Source organism: Elaeis guineensis, chromosome 6 (genome assembly GCF_000442705.2).
Source record: "Elaeis guineensis isolate ETL-2024a chromosome 6, EG11, whole genome shotgun sequence".
Taxonomy (NCBI): Eukaryota; Viridiplantae; Streptophyta; class Magnoliopsida; order Arecales; family Arecaceae; genus Elaeis; species Elaeis guineensis.
The window spans coordinates 69,134,559-69,156,685 of record NC_025998.2 but is presented as its reverse complement, the minus strand read 5'-3'; the positions used below and the strand labels follow the sequence as shown (position 1 = coordinate 69,156,685).

At 40.4% G+C, this 22,127-nt stretch overlaps 1 protein-coding gene across 1 annotated transcript; it reads right to left on the bottom strand.

Annotated features, from left to right (window-relative positions):
• Window positions 1–20,890: 20,890 nt before the first annotated feature.
• On the bottom strand, window positions 20,891–21,833 carry LOC105036327 (uncharacterized). The gene has a single exon (XM_010912099.4). The coding sequence runs from the start codon at window positions 21,610–21,612 to the stop codon at window positions 21,241–21,243; it is 372 nt and encodes a 123-aa protein (XP_010910401.1). The 5' UTR covers window positions 21,613–21,833; the 3' UTR covers window positions 20,891–21,240.
• Window positions 21,834–22,127: the final 294 nt, after the last annotated feature.

Genomic DNA, 22,127 nt, shown 5'->3' with positions numbered 1-22,127 from the left:
ATAAGAAAAAGATGGTTTTTCCTTCAATGGTATTAGAGCCAGGTTGATGGCTCAGTTTCAGATCTAATTTAGATCTATTTTAATTTAATTTATCTGATATTAAAAATTTCAGATGTCACATCAGATGTGATAGGATCTGAAATCAAAATATTTAAAATTAAATTTGAGAAGATCTAACATGCATGAGATGCATGACTAGACTAGGAATAGTTTGATCTATGAATAGTCTTGTAAGTTTATGTTTTAATGAGATTAAAATATAATTTAGATCAAATTTATTCTCTATTTTTGATGATATAAATATTATATTCAGATCAAAAATAGAAAATAAAATTTGGATAATACATAAGATTGATCTGTTGTATGCCTAGACTAGTTGTAGAATTGTTCTAGTAACTGTCTAGAATAAATTTTATATTGAATAGTTCAATTTAAATTTTATTTTTTAGATATTACATGTGATGTATTAAATCTGAAAGTATATTAATTAGATCAATTTTTGATACATGAGATGTATGCAAAGTATGTATTAGTTAGATCTTAAATTGTATATGTGATATGTAAATTTAGATCTAACTAGTTTTGTAGTTAAATCAATATTTCTGATTAAGATGTTCCTCATGGCCGTCCAGTCATAAGAACAAAGTAGAGTTTAAAGGCCCTCTCCTCCCATTCAATGGGTGTTCTTATGATGTGTAGGGATGCTGCACGTTCATCCTTAATCAAAAATCAAAACTTACTTTTCTGCAAAATCCTAGATCCTGAAACTCTAAGATTTATTTTACATGTTTTATTTTTGAACCCAAGACTTAATTAATAAATTAAGCTTATGAAATTAAATTAGGTCTAAAATTAAGAATTTCAGATCTACGTCTTTTTCATAAAATTGGGTTCAGGCTTGGGTAGCTTAATTAGGTCTAGCGGTTGATCAAACCAAATCAAAAGTTGGTTAGGTGGGATTATGAAAGCTAATAATTGATCGCCTAATAGGATTAAGTCTAGGTCAAGGTCGAATCACATTTATATGTGACTCGATCAAGTTAAGACCTAATTTGGCTCAGTGGTTAGAGCCTAGATTGTAGGCTAACCCAATTAGTTCTGGTTCGATAATTTGGTGTCTAAGGTAAGTTGGGCAGATACGACCGACTGATTTTTAATTGGGAGCTACTCGACTCAATACGTTCTTGTCAAGTTAATGGCATATCCCTTCCATCGGTCTCACTTACCTGGCCATATATGTCAACCCAGTTCAGATTTGAGGTGGCTAACAATTCAAGCTAACCCATGCCACTAGGTTAGTCACAATTGTTATGACTATGTCAAGTCAAATTTAATGAAACCTAAATCAAATCTTCCTAAGAAAATATTGAGTCTAAGGTCTTCCACCATTGTGGATGTGCTGGCCCTTCCCAGGGTTGATTGTTCTCGGCTGGATATAGTGGCTCAGTTGCATCGAAAAGATGCAACCATGTCCATTAGGCATTGGATGCTATGAATTAGAGGAATGGGTTGGACTCAATATTTCGAATATGGTGAGGGATCCAATTAGGAATCTAGTTCGTGCAAATAGTGGGTTTGACTTAACTAAGGATTGGAGCAATATTCTGGGTACGGTGAGCTTCATGAATTAGAGACCAAGTTTTGGGTGCACCATGATTAGAGAATCATTGGATAAGAGTTGTCCACTCATCAGTTGACTCATCACCAATAATTGTTAGGTGAGGTGATGAGCCAGTCAGTGAGACCGCACCACCCACTAGAAATCACTAATCACAGAGATTTTCACATCTTTACCTAGGGAGTGTAGGGATCTGAGAAAATAGTGGGAGCCTAATTTGTTTAAAAATAAAATCTCTAAATAAATTGGTTAAGTCTGATTACAAAATCTAACTAGAAACTGTTGACTCTCTACAGGAAATATGTCTGCGTCCAACCCCCTGACCAAAATACTAGACACCCACAGATTGACTGGACCCAATTTCAAGGACTGGTTAAGGAACTACAGAATTATTCTGAGTTTCAAAAAATTGACCCATGTCTTGGACCAGGACCCACCTGCCATGCCAGCACGTCCGACTGCTGAATAGAGAGCGTCTCTGAAAAAGTGGATGGATGATGATAACAAAGCAAGGTACTATATGTTGGGTGCAATGTCTGATGACTTACAGCGCCAACATAAAAATATTATGATTACCCACCAAATGTTGGCTCACCTACAAGAGTTGTTTAGTGAACAAAGTCGCACAGCCAAGTATCAAGTCTGTCAAAGACTTTTTAAGGCTAAAATACGTGATGGGCAGTCAGTCCAAGATCATTGTTTGACAATGATCAAGGATCTTGAGGAGCTTGAGAAGCTCGATGTTATCTTAGACAAGGATTTTCAGACTGATGTGATCCTTCAGTCCTTGTCTGATGCATATGGTCAGTTCATCATGAACTTTCATATGCATAAGATGCAGTGTACCTTGGCCGAGTTAATGAACATACTGGTTACGGCTGAGCTTTCTATGAAGGGTTCAAAAGGCTCAGTTCTTACTATGGAGCGGACTTCTTCCAAGAGAAAGTCTTTTGAAAAGAAAAAGAAGTCTGCGAAGAAGCAGAAGGTGGATAGGAAGAAGAAGAAGACAGAACCGAAGAAAAGGCTGCTGAAAAGGAAAAATATTTTCACTGTCAATCAGACAGCCATTGGAAGTGGAACTGTCCTCAGTACTTGGCCACCCTAAAGAACAAGAAGGATGGTCCTTTTGGAGGTATGCACATTTTAGAATTTAATCTTACGGTTTCTTCTGCATCCAGTTGGGTGCTTGACTCTGGCTCTAGTGCTTATTTGTGCACTTCTATGCAGAGTCTTGAGGAGAGTAGGAGGCTGAGGGATGGGGAGATGATCCTATGCATTGGGAACAGAGCAAGAGTTGCTACTGTAGCCGTGGAAACCTTTCCTCTGCGATTACCGTTAGGATTAGATTTAGTTCTTAGAGATTGTTATTATGTGCCTGCAGCAAGCAAGAATTTGATTTTTGTTTCATGTTTAGCACAAGAAGGCTATGTGATTAGCTTTCATAAGGACCATTGTAACATATTTTATGAAAATAATAAAGTTGCAAATGATTTTCTTATTAACGATCTCTATCAGCTACATATTGATGTATCTGTATTTAATATCGAGCAAAATATGAATGCCATAGGAATTAAAAGGCCTAGAGATAGTCTAAATGATAGGTATCTGTGGCACCTAAGGCTAGGTCATATAGCGGAAGACAAGATTAACAAATTGGAGAAATTCGGACTGTTGAGTCTGATGACTTTCGAGTCATATCCAGTTTGTGAATCATGCCTTCAAGGCAAAATGATCAAACTCCCTTTTGTAGGACATTGGGAAAGAGCCACAGACCTACTTGCCCTAGTACATACGGATGTGTGCGGCTCATTTGATGTGCCGGCTAGAGGCAACTATGTCTACTTCATTATCTTTACCGATGATATGTCTAGATATGGGTATGTGTTTCTAATGAAACATAAGTTTGAAGCCTTTGAAAGATTCAAAGAATTCAGACATGAAGTAGAAAAACAAACAGAAAAATCTATTAAGATTCTTCGATCAGATCGAGGAGGTGAATACCTTAGTCGGGAGTTCCTATACTATCTTAAGGACAATGGCATAGTCTCTCAATGGACTCCATCTGGAATGCCATAACTCAACGAAATTTCAGAACAGAGAAATCGGACCCTATTAGATATGGTCTGTTCCATGATGAGCTTCACGGACCTCCCTGAGTTTCTTTGGGGACATTGTCTTATGACAGCAATATATGTATTGAATAGGGTTCCATCTAAAACCGTTCCTACCACACCATATGAGATATGGCATGGTAAGAAGCCAAGTCTGAATCATCTCAAAATTTGGGGTTGTCCAGCTCATGTCAAAAGACAACAGGCGGACAAGTTAGAGTTCAGGTCTTTTAGAGCTCGATTCATAGGATATCCTAAGGAGTCATTAGGATACTATTTCTATATTTCGGAAGACCACAATGTGATTGTGAGTCGAAATACTATTTTTCTTGAAAAATAGTTTATTCAAGATGGTGGCATCAGAAGAATAATTAAGCTCAAGGAGAATTTCTCCCAAGAGCAACGAGCTAAAGAACTTGAGGAACCAAATCAATCAGAACCAGTCCTAACACAACCTCTTCTACCTCGTAGATCGACTAAAATTTTTCATCCTCCTGAAAGGTACTTAGGTACTATACAAGAGGATATAGAGGAAATATTCCTCACAGGAAATGGGGCTCATGGTGATGATCTCAAGACCTATGATGAGGCGATATCAGATATCGACTCTGAGAAATGGTTAGAGGCAATGAGATCAGAAATTGACTCGATGCACTCAAACTAAGTCTGGACCTTGGTAGATCCACCTGAAGGTATTATACCTATTGGGTGTAAATGGATCTTCAAGAGAAAGATAGGTGCAGATGGGAATGTAGAAACATTCAAGGCTAGGCTCGTAGCGAAAAGTTATAGTCAGCGCGAAAGGCATTGACTATCAGGATACCTTCTCGCCCGTAGCCATGCTAAAATCCATCCGCACATTGCTTGCTGTTGTAGCCTATTTTGATTATGAAATATGGCAAATGGATGTAAAAATGGCATTCTTAAATGGACATCTTAAGGAAGATATCTATATAGAACAGCCACTTAGTTTCACATCCAGTGATGATGATTACAAGGTCTGCAAGCTGCAAAGGTCTATTTATGGACTTAAGCAAGCATCTCGGAGCTGGAATACTTATTTCAATGATGTTATCAAAATGTTTGGTTTCATCAAGAACGAGGAGAAATCATGTGTGTTCAAAAAGGTCAGTGGGAGCGCAGTTGTCTTCGTCGTATTGTACGTAGATGACATCCTCCTAATTGGGAATGACATTCCTATGTTGACCTCAGTCAAAGTATAGTTGTCTAAGGAGTTCTCTATGAAAGATCTAGGAGAGGCATCCTTTATACTGGGTATTAAGGTCTATAGAGATAGACCAAATAGGATGCTGGGACTTTCACAGAAGATGTACATAGAGGAGGTGCTAAAAAGGTTTAGCATGAAAAACTCCAAAAGAGATTTAGTACCTTTTAGACATGGCATTCATCTCTCCAAGAAGATGTGACCTAGCACACCTGAGGAGATTGAACGCATGAGCAAAATCCCTTATACTTCGGCAATAAGGAGTCTCATATATGCCATGCTATATACACGACCTGATATAGCCCATGCTGTGAGTGTCACAAGCAGATATCAGTCGAATCCAGGCGAAGAGCACTGGACTTCTGTGAAATATATCCTTAAGTACTTGAAAAGGACTAAGGATATATTTTTAGTCTTTGGGAATGGAGAACTCCAGATTTAGGGATATACAGACTTAGACTTTATGTCTGATATAGATGATCAAAAGTTGACATCTGGGAGTCTGTTCATTTGCAATGGTGGTGCAGTTAGTTGGAAGAGTTTCAAGCAGATGGTGATTGCAGATTCCACCATGGAGGCAGAGTATATTTCTGCATCGAAAGCTGCGAAGGAGGCATTCTGGTACAAGAAGTTTATCATGGAGCTTGGAGTGATGTCATCGGATGCCATCCCTCTTTACTGCGATAATAATGACGCCATAGCCCTAGCTAAGGAGCCAAGGTCTCACCAGAAGTCCAAGCATATCGAGCGGCGATTTCATCTGATCCGTGATTATCTCGAAAAAGATTATATCGAGGTTAAGAGAGTCGACTCCACAAATAATGTGGCAGACCCGCTGACAAAGCCATTAGGCCAACAAAAGATCGAAGCCCACCTTGAGAAGATGGGACTTAGATATATAGCCAATTGACATTAGGTCAAGGAAGAGTTTGTTAGATGTGTGCCCTAGATGTCAGATTGGCTGACACATTCCTGTACAAATCTAAGGACAAATTTATAATTTTGATTATAAATCAATAAATGGGTTATTCTTCTATCACATTGTGTACATTATGTCTGTGATACATCCTTTGAGTTAGTAGGAATGTCAATTCATATTTTCAAGAGTTAAAAATTTAAGGCATGAATTTACATAACTAACTCATAAACAGCTCCTGACCATAGGATCATCACGAGAATGGTGATCGATCCGGAAGATTGGTGTACGATCATTTTCTTAGGGTAGATGTGTCTTGAGTCTATGGTGTGGAGACACCGAAGTGAGAGTATAAGTATTCATTAAGAACGAGAGTACTGAGCGTGACCATATCAAGCAATCATAAGGAAGTCTACCTTCTCGTCGATGACTAGCTCGATGCTGTAGTTGTGTATCTAGTTCTTTGACCTGAGGTGCATCGACGGTTCACCTTGAGTGTGTTATAGTTTGACTACACCATAACTTGGTCTCCTAGCCATTCAGAATCCTGAGGTGTATGTTGGCTGTAGCACATTCATTGTAGGAACTAGGTCGCACCAAGATGGGATCTATCAACCTTGGTAGATAAGAGGAGTAGTCCTATGATGATCAAAAGATCGAGTTCTTAAGCCCATGGCCATGACAGAGTAAAATAATAAAAAAAAGTTTTTCATTAGGGTTTCACATCAGACTTGGATCGATCAATTGATTCATATGACTGATGTTGGATTTGACGAGTTCACCTTAACCCTAATTCAGTCTGGACTCATGATAGAGGAACTCAATCACACAGGTAGCTACACTGAGAGGTTCATCTTCAGTTCTGATGGATTGCCAGCATATACTGCTAGGTATCACTGGTGGATTTTAAGAGCAATTAGAATGATCTTGATGATCGATTGTTCTAATTGTCTGAATCAGAAGAGTTCTGGTCCATCGAAAGGAGTTTCGATGATGTCGATGATGAGATCACGACATGTCTCATTACCATATAGAATTGAATCTAATTGGGTAACACTAACAAGGGTTAGGATCTGGATGTCATCTATTGGGCTAGCCCAATTGATTTGGATAAAATCCAATTAGGTTCAAGAAAATTGTGCTAGCACACGATTGAGCCTAACTTTCTCCTCATGCAATCTTTTCTATCACGATTGAGCCAAATGTGTTTTGACATACCCAGAGAATCTTGAGAAAGTTTTTCTTAGTCTGATTGGAGCCAGTCCAGCTCAGAAAAGGCTTGTCTTAATTTATGAGATGAATTAAAGACAATACCTACTAATTCCTGACACCTGCCATTTTTATTTTAGGACATCTGTCAAATGTTGACATATGGATCTTATACTGAAGGCCACTTGGCAAGAGGTTATTAGAGGTTTTTTGTGGAGTGTCCACCTGCCAAAAATAAGCACCAAAGTGGGCACCACAATTGGACAAGGCTTGCACCCTAAGTGGATAAAGATCAAGAGGAGTCTTGATCAACATAAACTCTTGGGCGCCATCTCCCTTGTGCTTATCCAATGTTGGTGCCAACATAGGAGAGAGGGTGGGGGTTCTTATCTGATATGATCAGATGACATCACTCCATCAATCAATTTTTTTTTTGATTAAATGAAATTTTTTGATTAATCGAATGATGTGGCACTGCACAGCATAGTAGGGTCTATATAAACCCTGTCTGTACCTAGGGTTTAAGAGATTCTGCTCCCTACCCAGCAAAAGTCAGCCACCCCTCCTCTTCTCCACATCCTCCCTGGTGCTCCCTCTCCCCTCTTCATGCCCAAGAGGTTGGGCATCCATCTGGTGAAGGATCAAGGCGTGGTGATGCATTGAACAAAGGACTGCAGGAGTTTTTTGATAAGTTACTGCTCTAACTTCAGGAAGGCTTTTGAAGATCTTCCTAATCAGATTGAGTTCTGATTTTTGGAGCAGAGAGTCATGAGGAGAAGACGATCTAGGTTCTGCCTGAGTGGATACTGGTAGAGGCCAGGTGATTGCGTGGCTAAATCAAAACCTCAAGCTTGCTGCGATCATCTACAGGGTAATCAGATTATCCTTGAGGTATTTCATATTTTCTCATACTTTTAGATTTATTTTAGAATTAATATCAGATAATAAAATTAGATCTAGAGATTTAGATCTGAAATAAATATAGGATAAATTTTTTTAAAATTATTTTGCCTCAGAATTGATGAAATTTGGAAGATCCTAAAAGGAAAAAGATAGTTTTTCTTTCAGAAAAAAGAAATAAAATAAAAATAATCAAAATATATGGATCAGCCACAAAAAGACTCATTTTTACGGTGAAGGAAAAACCATCTTTTTCCTGTGTAGGATCTTCCAGATCTCATCAAATCTGGGGCGAAATAAATTTTAAATTTTATCCTACGCTATTTCAGATTTAATATGTATTAGATCTAATTTTATTATCTGATATTTTAATTTTAAAATTAAATCTAAAAGTATGAGAAACATAGACATACCTCAAGGATAATCTAATTACCCTGTAGATGATCACAGCACTGCCTGAGGTTCTGATATAGCCACGCAAGCACCTGGCCTCTACCAATATCCACTTAGGTAGGATCTGAAACATCTTCTCCTCGCAATTCTATGCTCTAAAAATCAGATCTAAATCTGATTAGGAAGATCTTCAAAAGTCTTTCTGAAGTTGGAGCAGTAGCCTGTGGAAGAAGTCCTGCAGCCTTTTGTTCCAGGCGTCACCACGCCTTGCACCTATGCCAGATGAACGTCCAACTTCTTGGACGTGAAGAAGGGAGAAAGGAGAGTAGGGAGGATATGGAGAAGAGGGGAGGAAGTAGTAGCCAATGAGTTTTTTGCACAAAACAAGTTCTACCCCGAAACCCTAGGTGCAGCAGGGTTTATATAGACCCTGTATGCTGCGCAGTGCCACATCATTCGACCAATCAAAAAATTTTAATAAATTCTGAAAAAATTCTGATTGGTGGAGTGATATCATTTGATCACATCAGATAAGAATCCCCATGCTCTCTCCTATGTTGGCACCAACAATGGATAGGCTCAAATAAGGTGGCGCCAAAGAGTCCAAGTTTATCAGGACTCTTTGGTTCTTATCCATTTGGGGCGCCCACTTAAATCCAATTGGGCTCATGCCATAATCTGATTATGGCACCCAATTTAATTAGGTTTAGGCATGTGGACACTCCACAAAAATTCTTCAATAAGTCCTCTTCAGTTTAAGACCCATATGTCAACTTTTGACAGATGTCCTAAAATGAAATTGGCAGGTGCTAGAAATTAGCAGGTGTTGTCTTAAATTCATCTCATGAATTAAGACAAGCCTTTTCTAAACTGGACAAGCTTCATTTAAATTGAGAGAAACCTTTCCAAGGTTCTCTGGATGAGCTAGATCACATTTGGCTCAGTAGAGACAGAAAAGATTACACGAAGAGAAAGTTAGGCTCAATCGAGTGCTAGCACGATTTTCTTGAACCTAATTGGATCTTATCCAAATCAATTGGGCTAGCCAATTGATAACATTCAGACCCTAACCTTTGTTTGTGTGATCCAATTAGGTTCAATTCTATATGGTAATAAGATATGTTGTGATCTCATCATCGACATCATCGAAACTCCTTTCGATGGATCAGAACTCTTCTGATTCAGACAATTAGAATGATCGATCATCAAAATCATTCTAATTGCTCCTAAAAATATACCAATGACACCTAGCAGTATATGGTGGCAACCCATCAGAACTGAAGATGAACCTCTCGGTGCAGCTATCTGTGTGATTGAGTTCCTCTATCATGAGTCCCGACTGAATTAGGGTTAAGGTGAACTCGTCAAACCCAACATCAGTCCTATGAATCAATCGATCAATCCGAGTCTGATGTGAAACTCCAATGGAAAACTCTTTTTCATTATTTCACTCTGTCATGGCCATGGGCTTAAGGACTCGATCTTTCGATCACCATAGGACTACTCCTCTCATCTACCGAGGTTGATAGATCCCATCTTGATGCGATCTGGTTCTTACAATGATTATGCTACAGCCAACATACACCTCAGGGTTTTGGATGGCTAGGAGACCGAGTTATGGTGTAGTCAAACTATAACACACTCAAGGTAAACCGACGATGCACCTCAAATCAAAGAACTAGACACACAACTGCAGCATCGAGCTAGTCATCGACGAAAAGATAGATTTCCTTATGACTGCTTGAGGTGGTCACGCTCAGTACTCTCATTCTCAATGAATACCTGTACTCTCGCTTCGGTGTCTCCACATCGTAGACTCAAGACTGATTTACCCTAAGGAAGCGATCGTACACCAACCTTTCGGATCGATCACCATCCTCGTGATGATCCTATGGTCAGAAGCAGTTTATGAGTTAGTTATGTAAATTCATGCCTTAAATTTTCAACTCTAAAATATGAATTAACATTCCCACTAACTCAAAGAATGTATCACAGACACAATGTACACAATGTGATAGAAGAATAACCCTTTTATTCATTTATAGTTAAAATTATAATTTTGCTCTTAGATTAGTACAGGAATGTATCAGCCGATCTAGCATCTAGGGCACACATCTTACAAACTCCCACTTGACCTAATGCCAATTGGCTACATATCTAAGTCCCATCTTCTCAAGGTGGGCTTCGATCTTCTGTTGGCCCAATGGCTTAGTCAGCGGGTCTGCCACATTGTCTGTGGAGTCGACTCTCTTGACCTCGACATAACCCTTTTCAAGGTAATCATGGTTCAGATGGAATCGCCGCTCGATGTGCTTGGACTTCTGGTGAGACCTTAGCTCCTTAGCTAGGGCTATGGCGCCATTATTGTCGCAGTAAAGAGGGATGGCATCTGATGACATCACTCCAAGCTCTGCGACAAACTTCTTATACCAGAATACCTCCTTCGCAGCTTCCGATGCAGCAATGTACTCTACCTCAATGGTGGAATCTGCAATCACCGTTTGCTTGGAACTCTTCCAGCTAACTGCACCACCATTACAAATGAACAGACTTCCAGATGTCGACTTTCGATCATCTATATCAGACATAAAGTCTGAGTCTGTATATCTCTGAATCTGGAGTTCTCCATTCCCAAAGACTAGAAATATATCCTTAGTCCTTCTCAAGTACTTAAGGATACATTTCACAGAAGTTCAGTGCTCTTCGCCTGGATTCGACTGATATCTGCTTGTGACACTCACAGCATGGGCTATATCAGGTCGTGTACATAGCATGGCATACATGAGGCTCCCTATTGCCGAAGCATAAGGGATCTTGCTCATGCATTCAATCTCCTCAGGTGTGCTAGGGCACATCTTCTTGGAGAGATGAATGCCATGTCTAAAAGGCAATAAACCTCTTTTGGAGTTTTCCATACTAAATCTCTTTAGAACTCCTCTGTGTACATCTTCTGTGAAAGTCCTAGCATCCTATTTGGTCTATCTCTATAGACCTTAATACCCAGTATAAAGGATGCCTCTCCTAGATCTTTCATAGAGAACTCCTTAGACAATCATATTTTGACTGAGGTCAACATGGGAATGTCATTCTCAATTAGGAGAATGTCATCCACGTACAATACGAGGAAGACAACTGCGCTCCCACTGACCTTTTTGAACACACATGGTTCCTCCTCGTTCTTGATGAAATCAAACATTTTGATCACATCATTGAAACGAGTATTCCAACTCTGAGATGCTTGCTTAAGTCCATAAATGGACCTTTGCAGCTTGCAGACCTTGTGATCAACATCACTGGATGTGAATCCAAGCGGTTGTTCCATATAGATATCTTCCTTAAGATGTCCATTTAAGAACACCGTTTTCATGTCCATCTGCCATATTTCATAATCGAAATAGGCTGCAATAGCAAGCAATGTGCGGATGGATTTTAGCATGGCTACAGACGAGAAGGTATCCTGATAGTCAATGCCTTCGCGCTGACTATAACCTTTCGCTATGAGCCTAGCCTTGAATGTCTCCACATTTCCATCTGCACCTATCTTTCTCTTAAAGATCCATTTATACCCAATAGGTACAATACCTTCAGGTGGATCTACCAAGGTCTAGACTTGGTTTGAGTGCATCGAGTCAATTTCTGATCTCATTGCCTCTAACCATTTCTCAAAATCAATATCTGATATCACCTCGTCATAGGTCTTGGGATCATCACCATGAACTCCATTTCCCGTGAGGAACATTTCCTCTACATCCTTTTGTATGGTGCCTAGGTACCTTTCAGGAGGATGGGAAACCTTAGTCGATCTACGAGGTGGAAGAGGTTGTGTTAAGACTGGTTCTAATTGATTGGGTTCCTCAGGTTCTTTAGCTCGTTGCTCTTGGGAGACATTCTCCTTGAGCTTAATTATTCTTCCGATGCCACCATCTTGAATAAACTGTTTTTCAAGAAAAATAGTATTTCGACTCACAATCACATTGTGGTCTTCCGGAATATAAAAATAGTATCCTAATGACTCTTTAGGATATCCTATGAATCGAGCTCTAAAAGACCTGAACTCTAACTTGTCCGTCTGCTGTCTCTTGACATGAGCCGGACAACCCCAAATTTTGAGATGATTTAGATTTGGCTTCTTACCATGCCATATCTCATACGGTGTGGTAGGAGGTTTTAGAGGAAATCCTATTCAATACATAAATTACTGTCATGATACAATATCCCCAAAGAAAATCAGGGAGGTCTGTGAAGCTCATCATGGAACGGACTATATCTAATAGGGTCCGATTTCTCCGTTCTGAAATCCCGTTGAGTTGAGGCGTTCCAGGTGGAGTCCATTGTGAGACTATGCCATTGTCCTTAAGATAGTCTAGGAATTTTTGACTAAGGTATTCACCTCCTCAATCTGATTGAAGAACCTTAATGAGCTTTCCTGTTTGTTTTTCTACCTCATGTCTGAATTCTTTGAACTTTTCAAAGGCTTCAGACTTGTGTTTCATTAGAAACACATACCTGTACCTAAATATATCATCGGTAAAGGTGATCAAGTAGACAAAGTTGCCTCTAGCCGGCACATCAAATGGGCCGCACACATCCGTATGTACTAGGGAAAGTAGGTCTGTGGCTCTTTCCCCATATCCCACAAAAGGGAGCTTGGTCATTTTGCCTTGAAGGCATGATTCACAAACTGGATATGACTCAGAAGTCAACGGACTCAGTTGCCCAGATTTCTTCAATTTGTTAACCTTGTCTTCCGCTATATGACCTAGCCTTAGGTGCCACAGATACTTATCATTTAGACTATCTCTAGGCCTTTTAATTCCTATGGCATTCATATTTTGCTCAATATTAAAAACAAATACATCAACATGTAACTGATAGAGATCATTAATAACAAAACAATTTGCAACTTTATTATTTTTATAAAAAATGTTACAATGGTCCTCATGAAAGCTAATCACATAGCCTTCTTGTGCTAAACATGAAACAGAAATCAAATTTCTGCTTGCTGCAAGCACATAATAGCAGACTCTTAAAACTAAATCTAATCCTAACGGTAATCGCAGAGGGTAGGTTCCCACGGCCACGGCAGTAACTCTTGCTCCATTTTCGATGTGTAGGATCATCTCTCCATCCCTCAGCCTCCTGCTCTCCTCAAGACCCTGCATAGAAGTGCACAAATGAGCACTAGAACCAGAGTCAAGCACCCAACTGGATGCAGAAGAAACCGTAAGATTAGATTCGATAATGAGCATACCTCCAGAAGGACCATCCTTCTTGTTCTTCAGGGTGGCCAGGTACTGAGGATAGTTTCGCTTCCTCTTCTTCCCATCCACCTTCTGCTTCTTTGCAGACTTCTTCTTCTTTTCAAAAGATTTTTTCTTGGAAGAAGTCCGCTCCACAGTAAGAACTGAGTCTTTTGAACCTTTCATTGAAAGCTCAGCCGTAACCAGCATATTCATTAACTCGACCAAGGTACATTGCATCTTATGCATATGAAAGTTCATGGTGAACTAACCATATACATCAGACAAGGACTGAAGGATCACATCAATCTGAAAATCTTTGTCTAAGATGATACCAAGCTTCTCAAGCTCCTCAAGATCCTTGATCATTGTCAAACAATGATCTTGGACTGACTGCCCATCATGCATTTTGGCCTTAAAAAGTCTTTGACAGACTTGATACTTGGCTGCGCGATTCTGTTCACCAAACAACTCTTGTAGGTGAGCCAACATTTGACGGGTAGTCAAAATATTTTCATGTTGGCGCTGCAAGTCATCAGACATTGCACCCAACATGTAGTACCTGGCTTTGTTATCATCATCCGTCCACTTTTTCAGAGACGCTATCTGTTTAGCAGTCGGACGTGCTGGCATGGCAGGTGGGTCCTGGTCTAAGACATGAGTCAATTTTTCAAAACCCAGAATAATTCTGTAGTTCCTCAACCAGTCCTTAAAATTTGATCCAGTCAGTCTATGAGTGTCTAAAATTTTGGTCAGGAGGTTTGAGGCAGACATGTTTCCTATAGAGAGTCGAAAGTTTCTAGTTAGATTTTGTAATCAGACTCAACCAATTTATTTAGGATTTTTATTTTTCAACAAATTAGGCTCCCACTATTGTCTCAGATCCCTATACTCCCTTGGTAGAGATGTGAAAATTTTCATGATTAGTGATTTCTAATGGGTGGTGCGATCTTACCGACTGGCTCATCACCTCACCTAACAGTTATTGGTGATGGGTCAACCGATGAGTGGACAACTCTTGTCCAATGATTCTCTAATCATGGTGTACCCAAAACTTGATCTCTAATTCATGAAGCTCACCGTATCCGGGATATTGCTCCAATCCTTAGTTAAGCCAAACCCACCATTTGCACGAATTAGATTCCTGATTGGATCCCTCACCGTATCTGAAATATTGAGCCCAACCCATCCTCTAATCCGTAGCATCCAATGCCTAATGGACATGGTTGCGTCTTCCCGGTGCAACTGAGCCACTGTAACCAACCGAGAACAATCAACCCCGGGAAGGACCCGCACATCCACAATGGTGGAAGACCTAGACTTAATATTTTCTTAGGGAGATTTGATTTAGGTCTCTTTAAACTTAATTTGACATAGTCATAACAATTATGACTAACCTAGTGGTATGGGTTAGCTCAAATTGTTAGCCACCTCAAATCAGAACTGGGTCGACATATATGGCCAGGTAAGTGAGATCGGTGGAAGGGATATGCCATTAACTCGACAAGAACACATTCGAATCGAGTAGCTCCCAATTAAAAATCAATCGATCGCATCTGCCAAACTTATCTTAGACACCAAATTGTCGAACCAAAACTAATTTGGTTAGCCTACAATCCAGACTCTAACCTCTGAGCCAAATTAGGTCTTAACATGATCGAGTCACATCTAAATGTGATTCGATCTTGACCCAGACTTAATCCTATTAGGCTGGTCAATTATTAGCTTTCATGATCCCACCTAACCAACTCTTGATTCGATTTGATCAACCGCTAGACCTAATTGAGCTACCCAAGCCCGAACCCAATTTTATGAAAATATCTTAGATCTGAAATTCTCAATTTTAGACCTAATTTAATTTCATAAACTTAATACATTAATTAAGTTTGGGTTCATAAACAAAGCATGTATAATAAATTCTAGGATTTCAGGATCTAGGATTTTGCAGAAAAGTAAGTTTTGATTTCTGATTAAGAATGAACGCGCGGCACCCCTACACGTCATATGAACGCCCCATTGAATGGGAGGAGAGGACCTTTAAACCCTACTTCATTCTTATGACTGGACGGCCATGAGGAACACCTTAACCAGAAATATAAATTTAACTACAAAACTAGTTAGATCTAAATTAACATATCACATATACAATTTAAGATCTAACTAATACATGCTTTGCATACATCTCATGCATCAAAAATTAATATAATTAATATGCTTTCAGATCTGATACATCACATGTAATATCTAAAAAATAAGATTTAAATTAAACTATTCAAAATTAAATCTATTCTAGACAAGTTACTAGATCAGTTCTACAACTAGTCTAGGCATGTAACAGATTAATTTGATAAAAAATTAAAATTTTATTTTCTATTTTTTGATCTGATTATAACACTTATAACATCAAAAAAATAGAGAATAAATTAGATTTAATTCATATTTTAATCTCATTAAAATATAAAACTTAAGACTATTCATGGATTCAACTAATCCTAGTCTAGTCATGCATCTTATGCATGTTAGATCATCTTAGATTTAATTTTAAATATTTTAATTTTAGATCCTATCATATCTGATGTGATATCTAAAATTTTTTAATATAAGATAAATTAAAATTAAAATTAGATCTAAATTAGATCTAAAATAGAGCCAACAACCTGGCTCTGATACCACTTGAAGGAAAAACTACCTTTTTCCTGTGTAGGATCTTCCAGATTTCATCAAATCTGGGGCAGAATAAATTTTAAATTTTATCCTATGCTATTTTAGATCTAATATCTATTAGATTTAATTTTATTATCTAATATTTTAATTTTAAAATTAAATCTAAAAGTATGAGAAACATAGACATACCTTAAGGGTAATCTAATTACCCTGTAGATGATCGCAGCACTGCCTGAGGTTCTGATGTAGCCATGCAAGCACCTGACCTCTACCAATATCCACTCAGGTAGGATCTGAAACATCTTCTCCTCGCGACTCTACGCTCCAAAAATTAGATGTAAATCTGATTAGAAAGATCTTCAAAAGTCTTCCTAAAGTTGGAGCAGCAGCCTGTCGAAGAAGTCCTGCAGCCTTCTGTTCCAGGCATCACCACGCCTTGCACCTATGCCAGATGAACGTCCAACTTCTTGGACGTGAAGAGGGGAGAAAGGAGAGCAGGGAAGAGTGGAGAAGAGGGGAGGGGGTGGCAGCCAATGGGTTTTTTGCACAAAACAAGTTCTGCCCCGAAACCCTAGGTGCAGCAGGGTTTATATAGATCCTGTATGTTGCGCAGTGCCACATCATTCGACCAATCAAAAAATTTTAATAAATTTTGAAAAAATTTTGATTAGTGGAGTGATGTCATCTGATCACATCAGATAAGAATCTCCATGCTCTCTCCTATGTTGGCGCCAACAATGGATAGGCTCAAATAAGGTGGCACCAAAGAGTCCAAGTTTATCAGGACTCTTTAGTTCTTATCCATTTGGGGCGCCCACTAAAATTCAATTGGGCTCATGCCATAATCTAATTATGGCACTCAATTTGATTAGGTTTAGGCATGTAGACACTCCACAAAAATCTTACAATAAGTCCTCTTCAGTTTAAGACCCATATGTCAACTTTTGACAGATATCCTAAAATGAAATTGGCAGGTGCTAGAATTAGCAGGTGTTATCTTAAATTCATCTCATGAATTAAGACAAATCTTTTTTGAGCTGGACAAGCTTCATTTAAACTGAGAGAAACCTTTCCAAGGTTCTCTGGATGAGCCAGATCACATTTGGCTCAGTAGAGACAGAAAAGATTATACGAGGAGAAAGTTAGGCTCAATCGAGTGCTAGCATGATTTTCTTGAACCTAATTGGATCTTATCCAAATCAATTGGGCTAGCCAATTGATGACATCCAGTCCCTAACCCTTGTTTGTGTGACCCAGTTAGGTTCAATTCTGTATGGTAATAAGACATGTCATGATCTCATCATCGACATCATCGAAACTTCTTTTGATGGATCAGAACTCTTCTGATTCAGACAATTAGAATGATCGATCATCAAAATCATTCTAATTGCTTCCAAAATCCACCAGTGACACCTAGCAGTATATGATGGCAACCCATCAGAACTGAAGACGAACCTCTCGGTGCAGCTACCTGTGTGATTGAGTTCCTCTATCATGAGTCCCAACTGAATTAGGGTTAAGGTGAACTCGTCAAACCCAACATCAGTCATATGAATCAATCGATCGATCCGAGTCTGATGTGAAACCCCAATGAAAAACTCTTTTCCATTATTTCACTCTGCCATGGTCATGGGCTTAAGGACTCGATCTTTCGATCACCATAGGACTACTCCTCTCATCTACCAAGGTTGATAGATCCCATCTTGATGCGATCTGGTTCCTACAATGAATATGGTACAGCCAACATACACCTCAGTATTTCGGATGGCTAGGAGACCGAGTTATGGTGTAGTCAAACTATAACACACTCAAGGTGAACCGACGATGCACCTCAGGTCAAAGAACTAGACACACAACTGCAGCATCGAGCTAGTCATCGACGAGAAGGTAAATTTCTTTATGACTGCTCTAGGTGGTCACGCTCAGTACTCTCGTTCTCAACAAATACCATACTCTCGCTCTGGTGTCTCCACACCGTAGACTCAAGACTCATCTATCCTAAGAAAGCGATCGTACACCAACCTTCCGGATCGATCACCATCCTCGTGATGATCCTATGGTCAGGAGCAGTTTATGAGTTAGTTATGTAAATTCATGCCTTAAATTTTCAACCTTTGAAAATATGAATTAACATTCCCACTAACTCAAAGGATGTATCACAAACACAATGTACACAATGTGATAGAAGAATAACCCTTTTATTCATTTATAGTCAAAATTATAATTTTGCCCTTAGATTAGTACAGAAATGTATCAGCCGATCTGGCATTTAGGACACACATCTAACATACGGGGCATGCAAATTTCACTATGAAAAAAAAAATTTACAAGAGGAAATCTCACCCTCAACCCTCGTATACTCAATTTCTCTCTCACAGAAAGTTTTCCTTCACAAAAGCTCTCTCTAGAAAGACCCCCTAAACCCCTGAAGCGATCGATGTCCACTGTCCAGAGCCTCCCTACTCTTCTCAGTGTCGCATGCTCTCTCTCTTCATGTGGGTTCTCTCGATTTTTCTTTGTTTTCCTGTGCTCCATGAAACCTTTTGCGCGACACCAAAATCACACCGCACCACACACCTCTCATTCCACTGTACAGGCCCTTTTAAAGGCCTTAAACAGGACTTAGAATGTGATTAGGAGTCCTAATGACTCTCAAATCAAGCCATAAAAACCCCTCGTCCATCGGATCAAGTCCAAGATCAACCCACATCCTATGATCGTGCAACGGTTCACAGAATAGTACCGTAGACCACGCAAATGCGTGGAAAACAACCATGCGGTCCATAGACCTGGCCATGGACCGCTCGATCCACCATAGATCGGAGAATCAGCCTGCTGAGCCTGTGCGGGCATGTGCGTGGGCCTGGGCTGGCCCGCGCCCGCATGCCTGGGCCCGAGCCGCGCCCAGTGCGCATGCACCTGGGCCGGTCTGTGCGCCCAGCTCGCGCACTGGCCGCACCTGGTTCGAGCACCACTGACTGCGGCCGCACCGCCGCCTGCGGCCGCACCCCGCCGATGGTCCTCCGTTGCTTCGAGTTTTGTGTCGACTTCAAAAATGTGTATCTCCTCCGTCTGAGCTCTGTTTGGGGTGATCTTAATCTCGTTGGACTCCATTTTTTGCTACGAATCTCGTTGTGGGCTCAATGTGGATCGAATCTTGAAGCATCAAATCCTAACATGATAATCGCCAAGTGATACCATAATGTGGGGCATAGCTGAGCTCACGTAGATCTACGGTCTCAATGATCTAAATTGACAGGTCAAAATGGTCATCAACATCGATCTTTGACACATGTCTCAGTCTTTATGGGTGTTTGAACCTGGTTGATAAAGCATCTTACCAGGTTGACTCGGTTTCGAATTCGCACTTTCTTTGACCGAACTTGATTCGACCTTGGGCAAGAGAGTGGGGGCCATGTGTTGTGGACCGCCATCTCGGCCTTGGTCGCCTAGGTCCTGAACCATAACTGAGGTGTCAGCCTGATCTAGTAAGCTTTCAATCTTGGAAAGACAAGACTCAAACCTCAGCATGATGGAGGTAGGTAAAGGTTGAAGATGGCCTCAGCATGACGGAGGTAGGTAGAGGTTGGTGATGGCCATCGCCAACCCAAGGAAGATTTCCAAATAAGGCAGCAGTCCCAATCTAGAAGGAATCTATTCTTCTCATGCTTTTGGAAAGAACAGATAAGGAACAAAACTATTGAGATCGAATCCCAGCTGGGATGGCAAGTAACGGCTGGTTCCACATCGCAAACGTTAAAACAATCACTGCCAGCATGATCTGTGTACCAGCTAGTCTTTCCGATGTATACAACTCTTACTCTCTCTTTATAAATGAGGGGAGAGTGGGGATGGATAAACTCTTAAAAAAAAACTGAAGGTGCTCCACTCCCTTTCTCTATTTTTCACTTTCCATTTAATTTGCGCGTCGGAGGATCTCCATCAAAAAATATTCCGAACATAGATTTTTTATAAGTTTCACCCTAACCATCATAGTCACTTCAACATTGCATCCCACCTGAGGACTCACCCACCTCATTCCAGTCGAGGAGATCGGCACTATTGTGGCTCATCGAGATTAGTTCTAATCTTCCTAACATGAGATTTGATAGTAACAGCCCACCTTCCCCCTTACTAGAACCGGTGTCACCGTCGGATCTCATGACCACGTTGTTTGTGGCACCGAAGGAGTTCCACCTTTCTGATCCCAAAGTGATCGTGAGGCCAAAAGAGAAGCTCAAGGAGAAGGATATCTCAATCAACAGCTAAGATTTTGGAAAATCAACAGAGGAATTGCCTTCTTCTTCCAATTTGCAGCCCATCGCACCCTCATCTGCCCGTTCCATCTCTACATCACGTTTGGCCTCCCTCTCGCTACTGTCTGTCACCTTCAACTTCAATCGGTAGATCAGATTGTTCGATCAGCCGACACCAAGAACGAACAGTTTTCGAGTTTGTTGTCTGGTCTGATTTTAAAAATATTAGAAAAACTCCATCCAATTCAGATTGTAATTTCCTTTAGCAGTTTTTATTATTTTTAAATTCTTTTAATATAAAAAATATATTTATCTTTTGATATGGAAACGGAAAATGTAAGTGCCACCGGTCCTAAGCTGAAAGAGTTAAAAAGTAATTTTTCTTAAAAGATCAACCCACGATAAGAAAACAACGCACCGCCATGGCTACAGTATTCCCACAAGATCCACATCCCATTTCGAAAAGTCCAGATCAAAGTCTCTATCATTGATTTTATTCCTAAAATACCCACCACCGTACAATACAATCCCCATTCCCAGACCACAACCTCCTTCAGAGGCAGATTATTACACCGGCGCACTTTCCAGCTATCGGCGCTCGCGGATCTGGTGCGCCACGTTTCAATCTCCAATCAGCGCTCGCCACGAAGGCCGAATAGCCGTTCCTCCGGCGGAGCACACGCGAGATCCATTTCTTTCCCCCTTCCACTACTGCGACTTTGGGTGTCCCTCTTCATCCCGCTCGCCTTCGTTCTCCCCCGCCGACGCCTCGCTCCCTTCTTCCGCCGCTTGCGGCTCCTGGTGCGCCTCCTCCGGCCGGCCGGCGACGTAGTGGATGAGCTCCTCCCCGGTGCGCTCGCCGGCTGTCGCCTCCGGCGGCGGGGAGATCCGGAGGAGGACGGCGACGGCGGCAAGCAAGAAGCCGGTGGAGAGGAGAAGGGGCCAGAAGAAACTGACTACGGTGGTGAAGCTGGGCCCCACGCTGAGGAGTAAGAAAACGGCAGCAGCGAGGGCGGCGGCGCCGAGGATGTGGAACCGGAACTCCACCGCCAGCCCCAAGAGCCTCTCCTGGATCGCCATCGAGCGAGCGGGCTCGAGATTTCTCTTTCTGGTTTCTAGGGTTTGATGGAAGAGACGGGAAGAGGGTTGAGAGTGGTTTTCTATCTGATGTGGAGAAAAGAGAGACGAAAGGAAGGGAGAATTAGATCGATTGATACTTCGATAGGGAAAGTTATCTCACTCTCCTAGAGATTCTTCCTTCTGCCAAACGTTTGTGGGTCTGTCCCCCAGAAGAGAAAGAATAAAAAGGCGGTCTTCCAAAAATGCCCTTTGCTCTTATGGATATCTCTCCGCCATTACAACGGCATGTGATATATTATATAAAATAATAATTATTATTTTATAGCAACTGTTATAACCAAAAATTAGAAGAAATATTTGAAATTATCAATTTAAGGATCACTCCTGAAAAATTGAGAGAGATCTCTTAGTTGGTTAAAATTTTAAGAGGAGAGGAAATAAAAAATCTCTTCCAATGAAAAAATATTTTTTATATTCATAAAAAATAAAAATTTATAAAAAAAATAGGTGTTGAT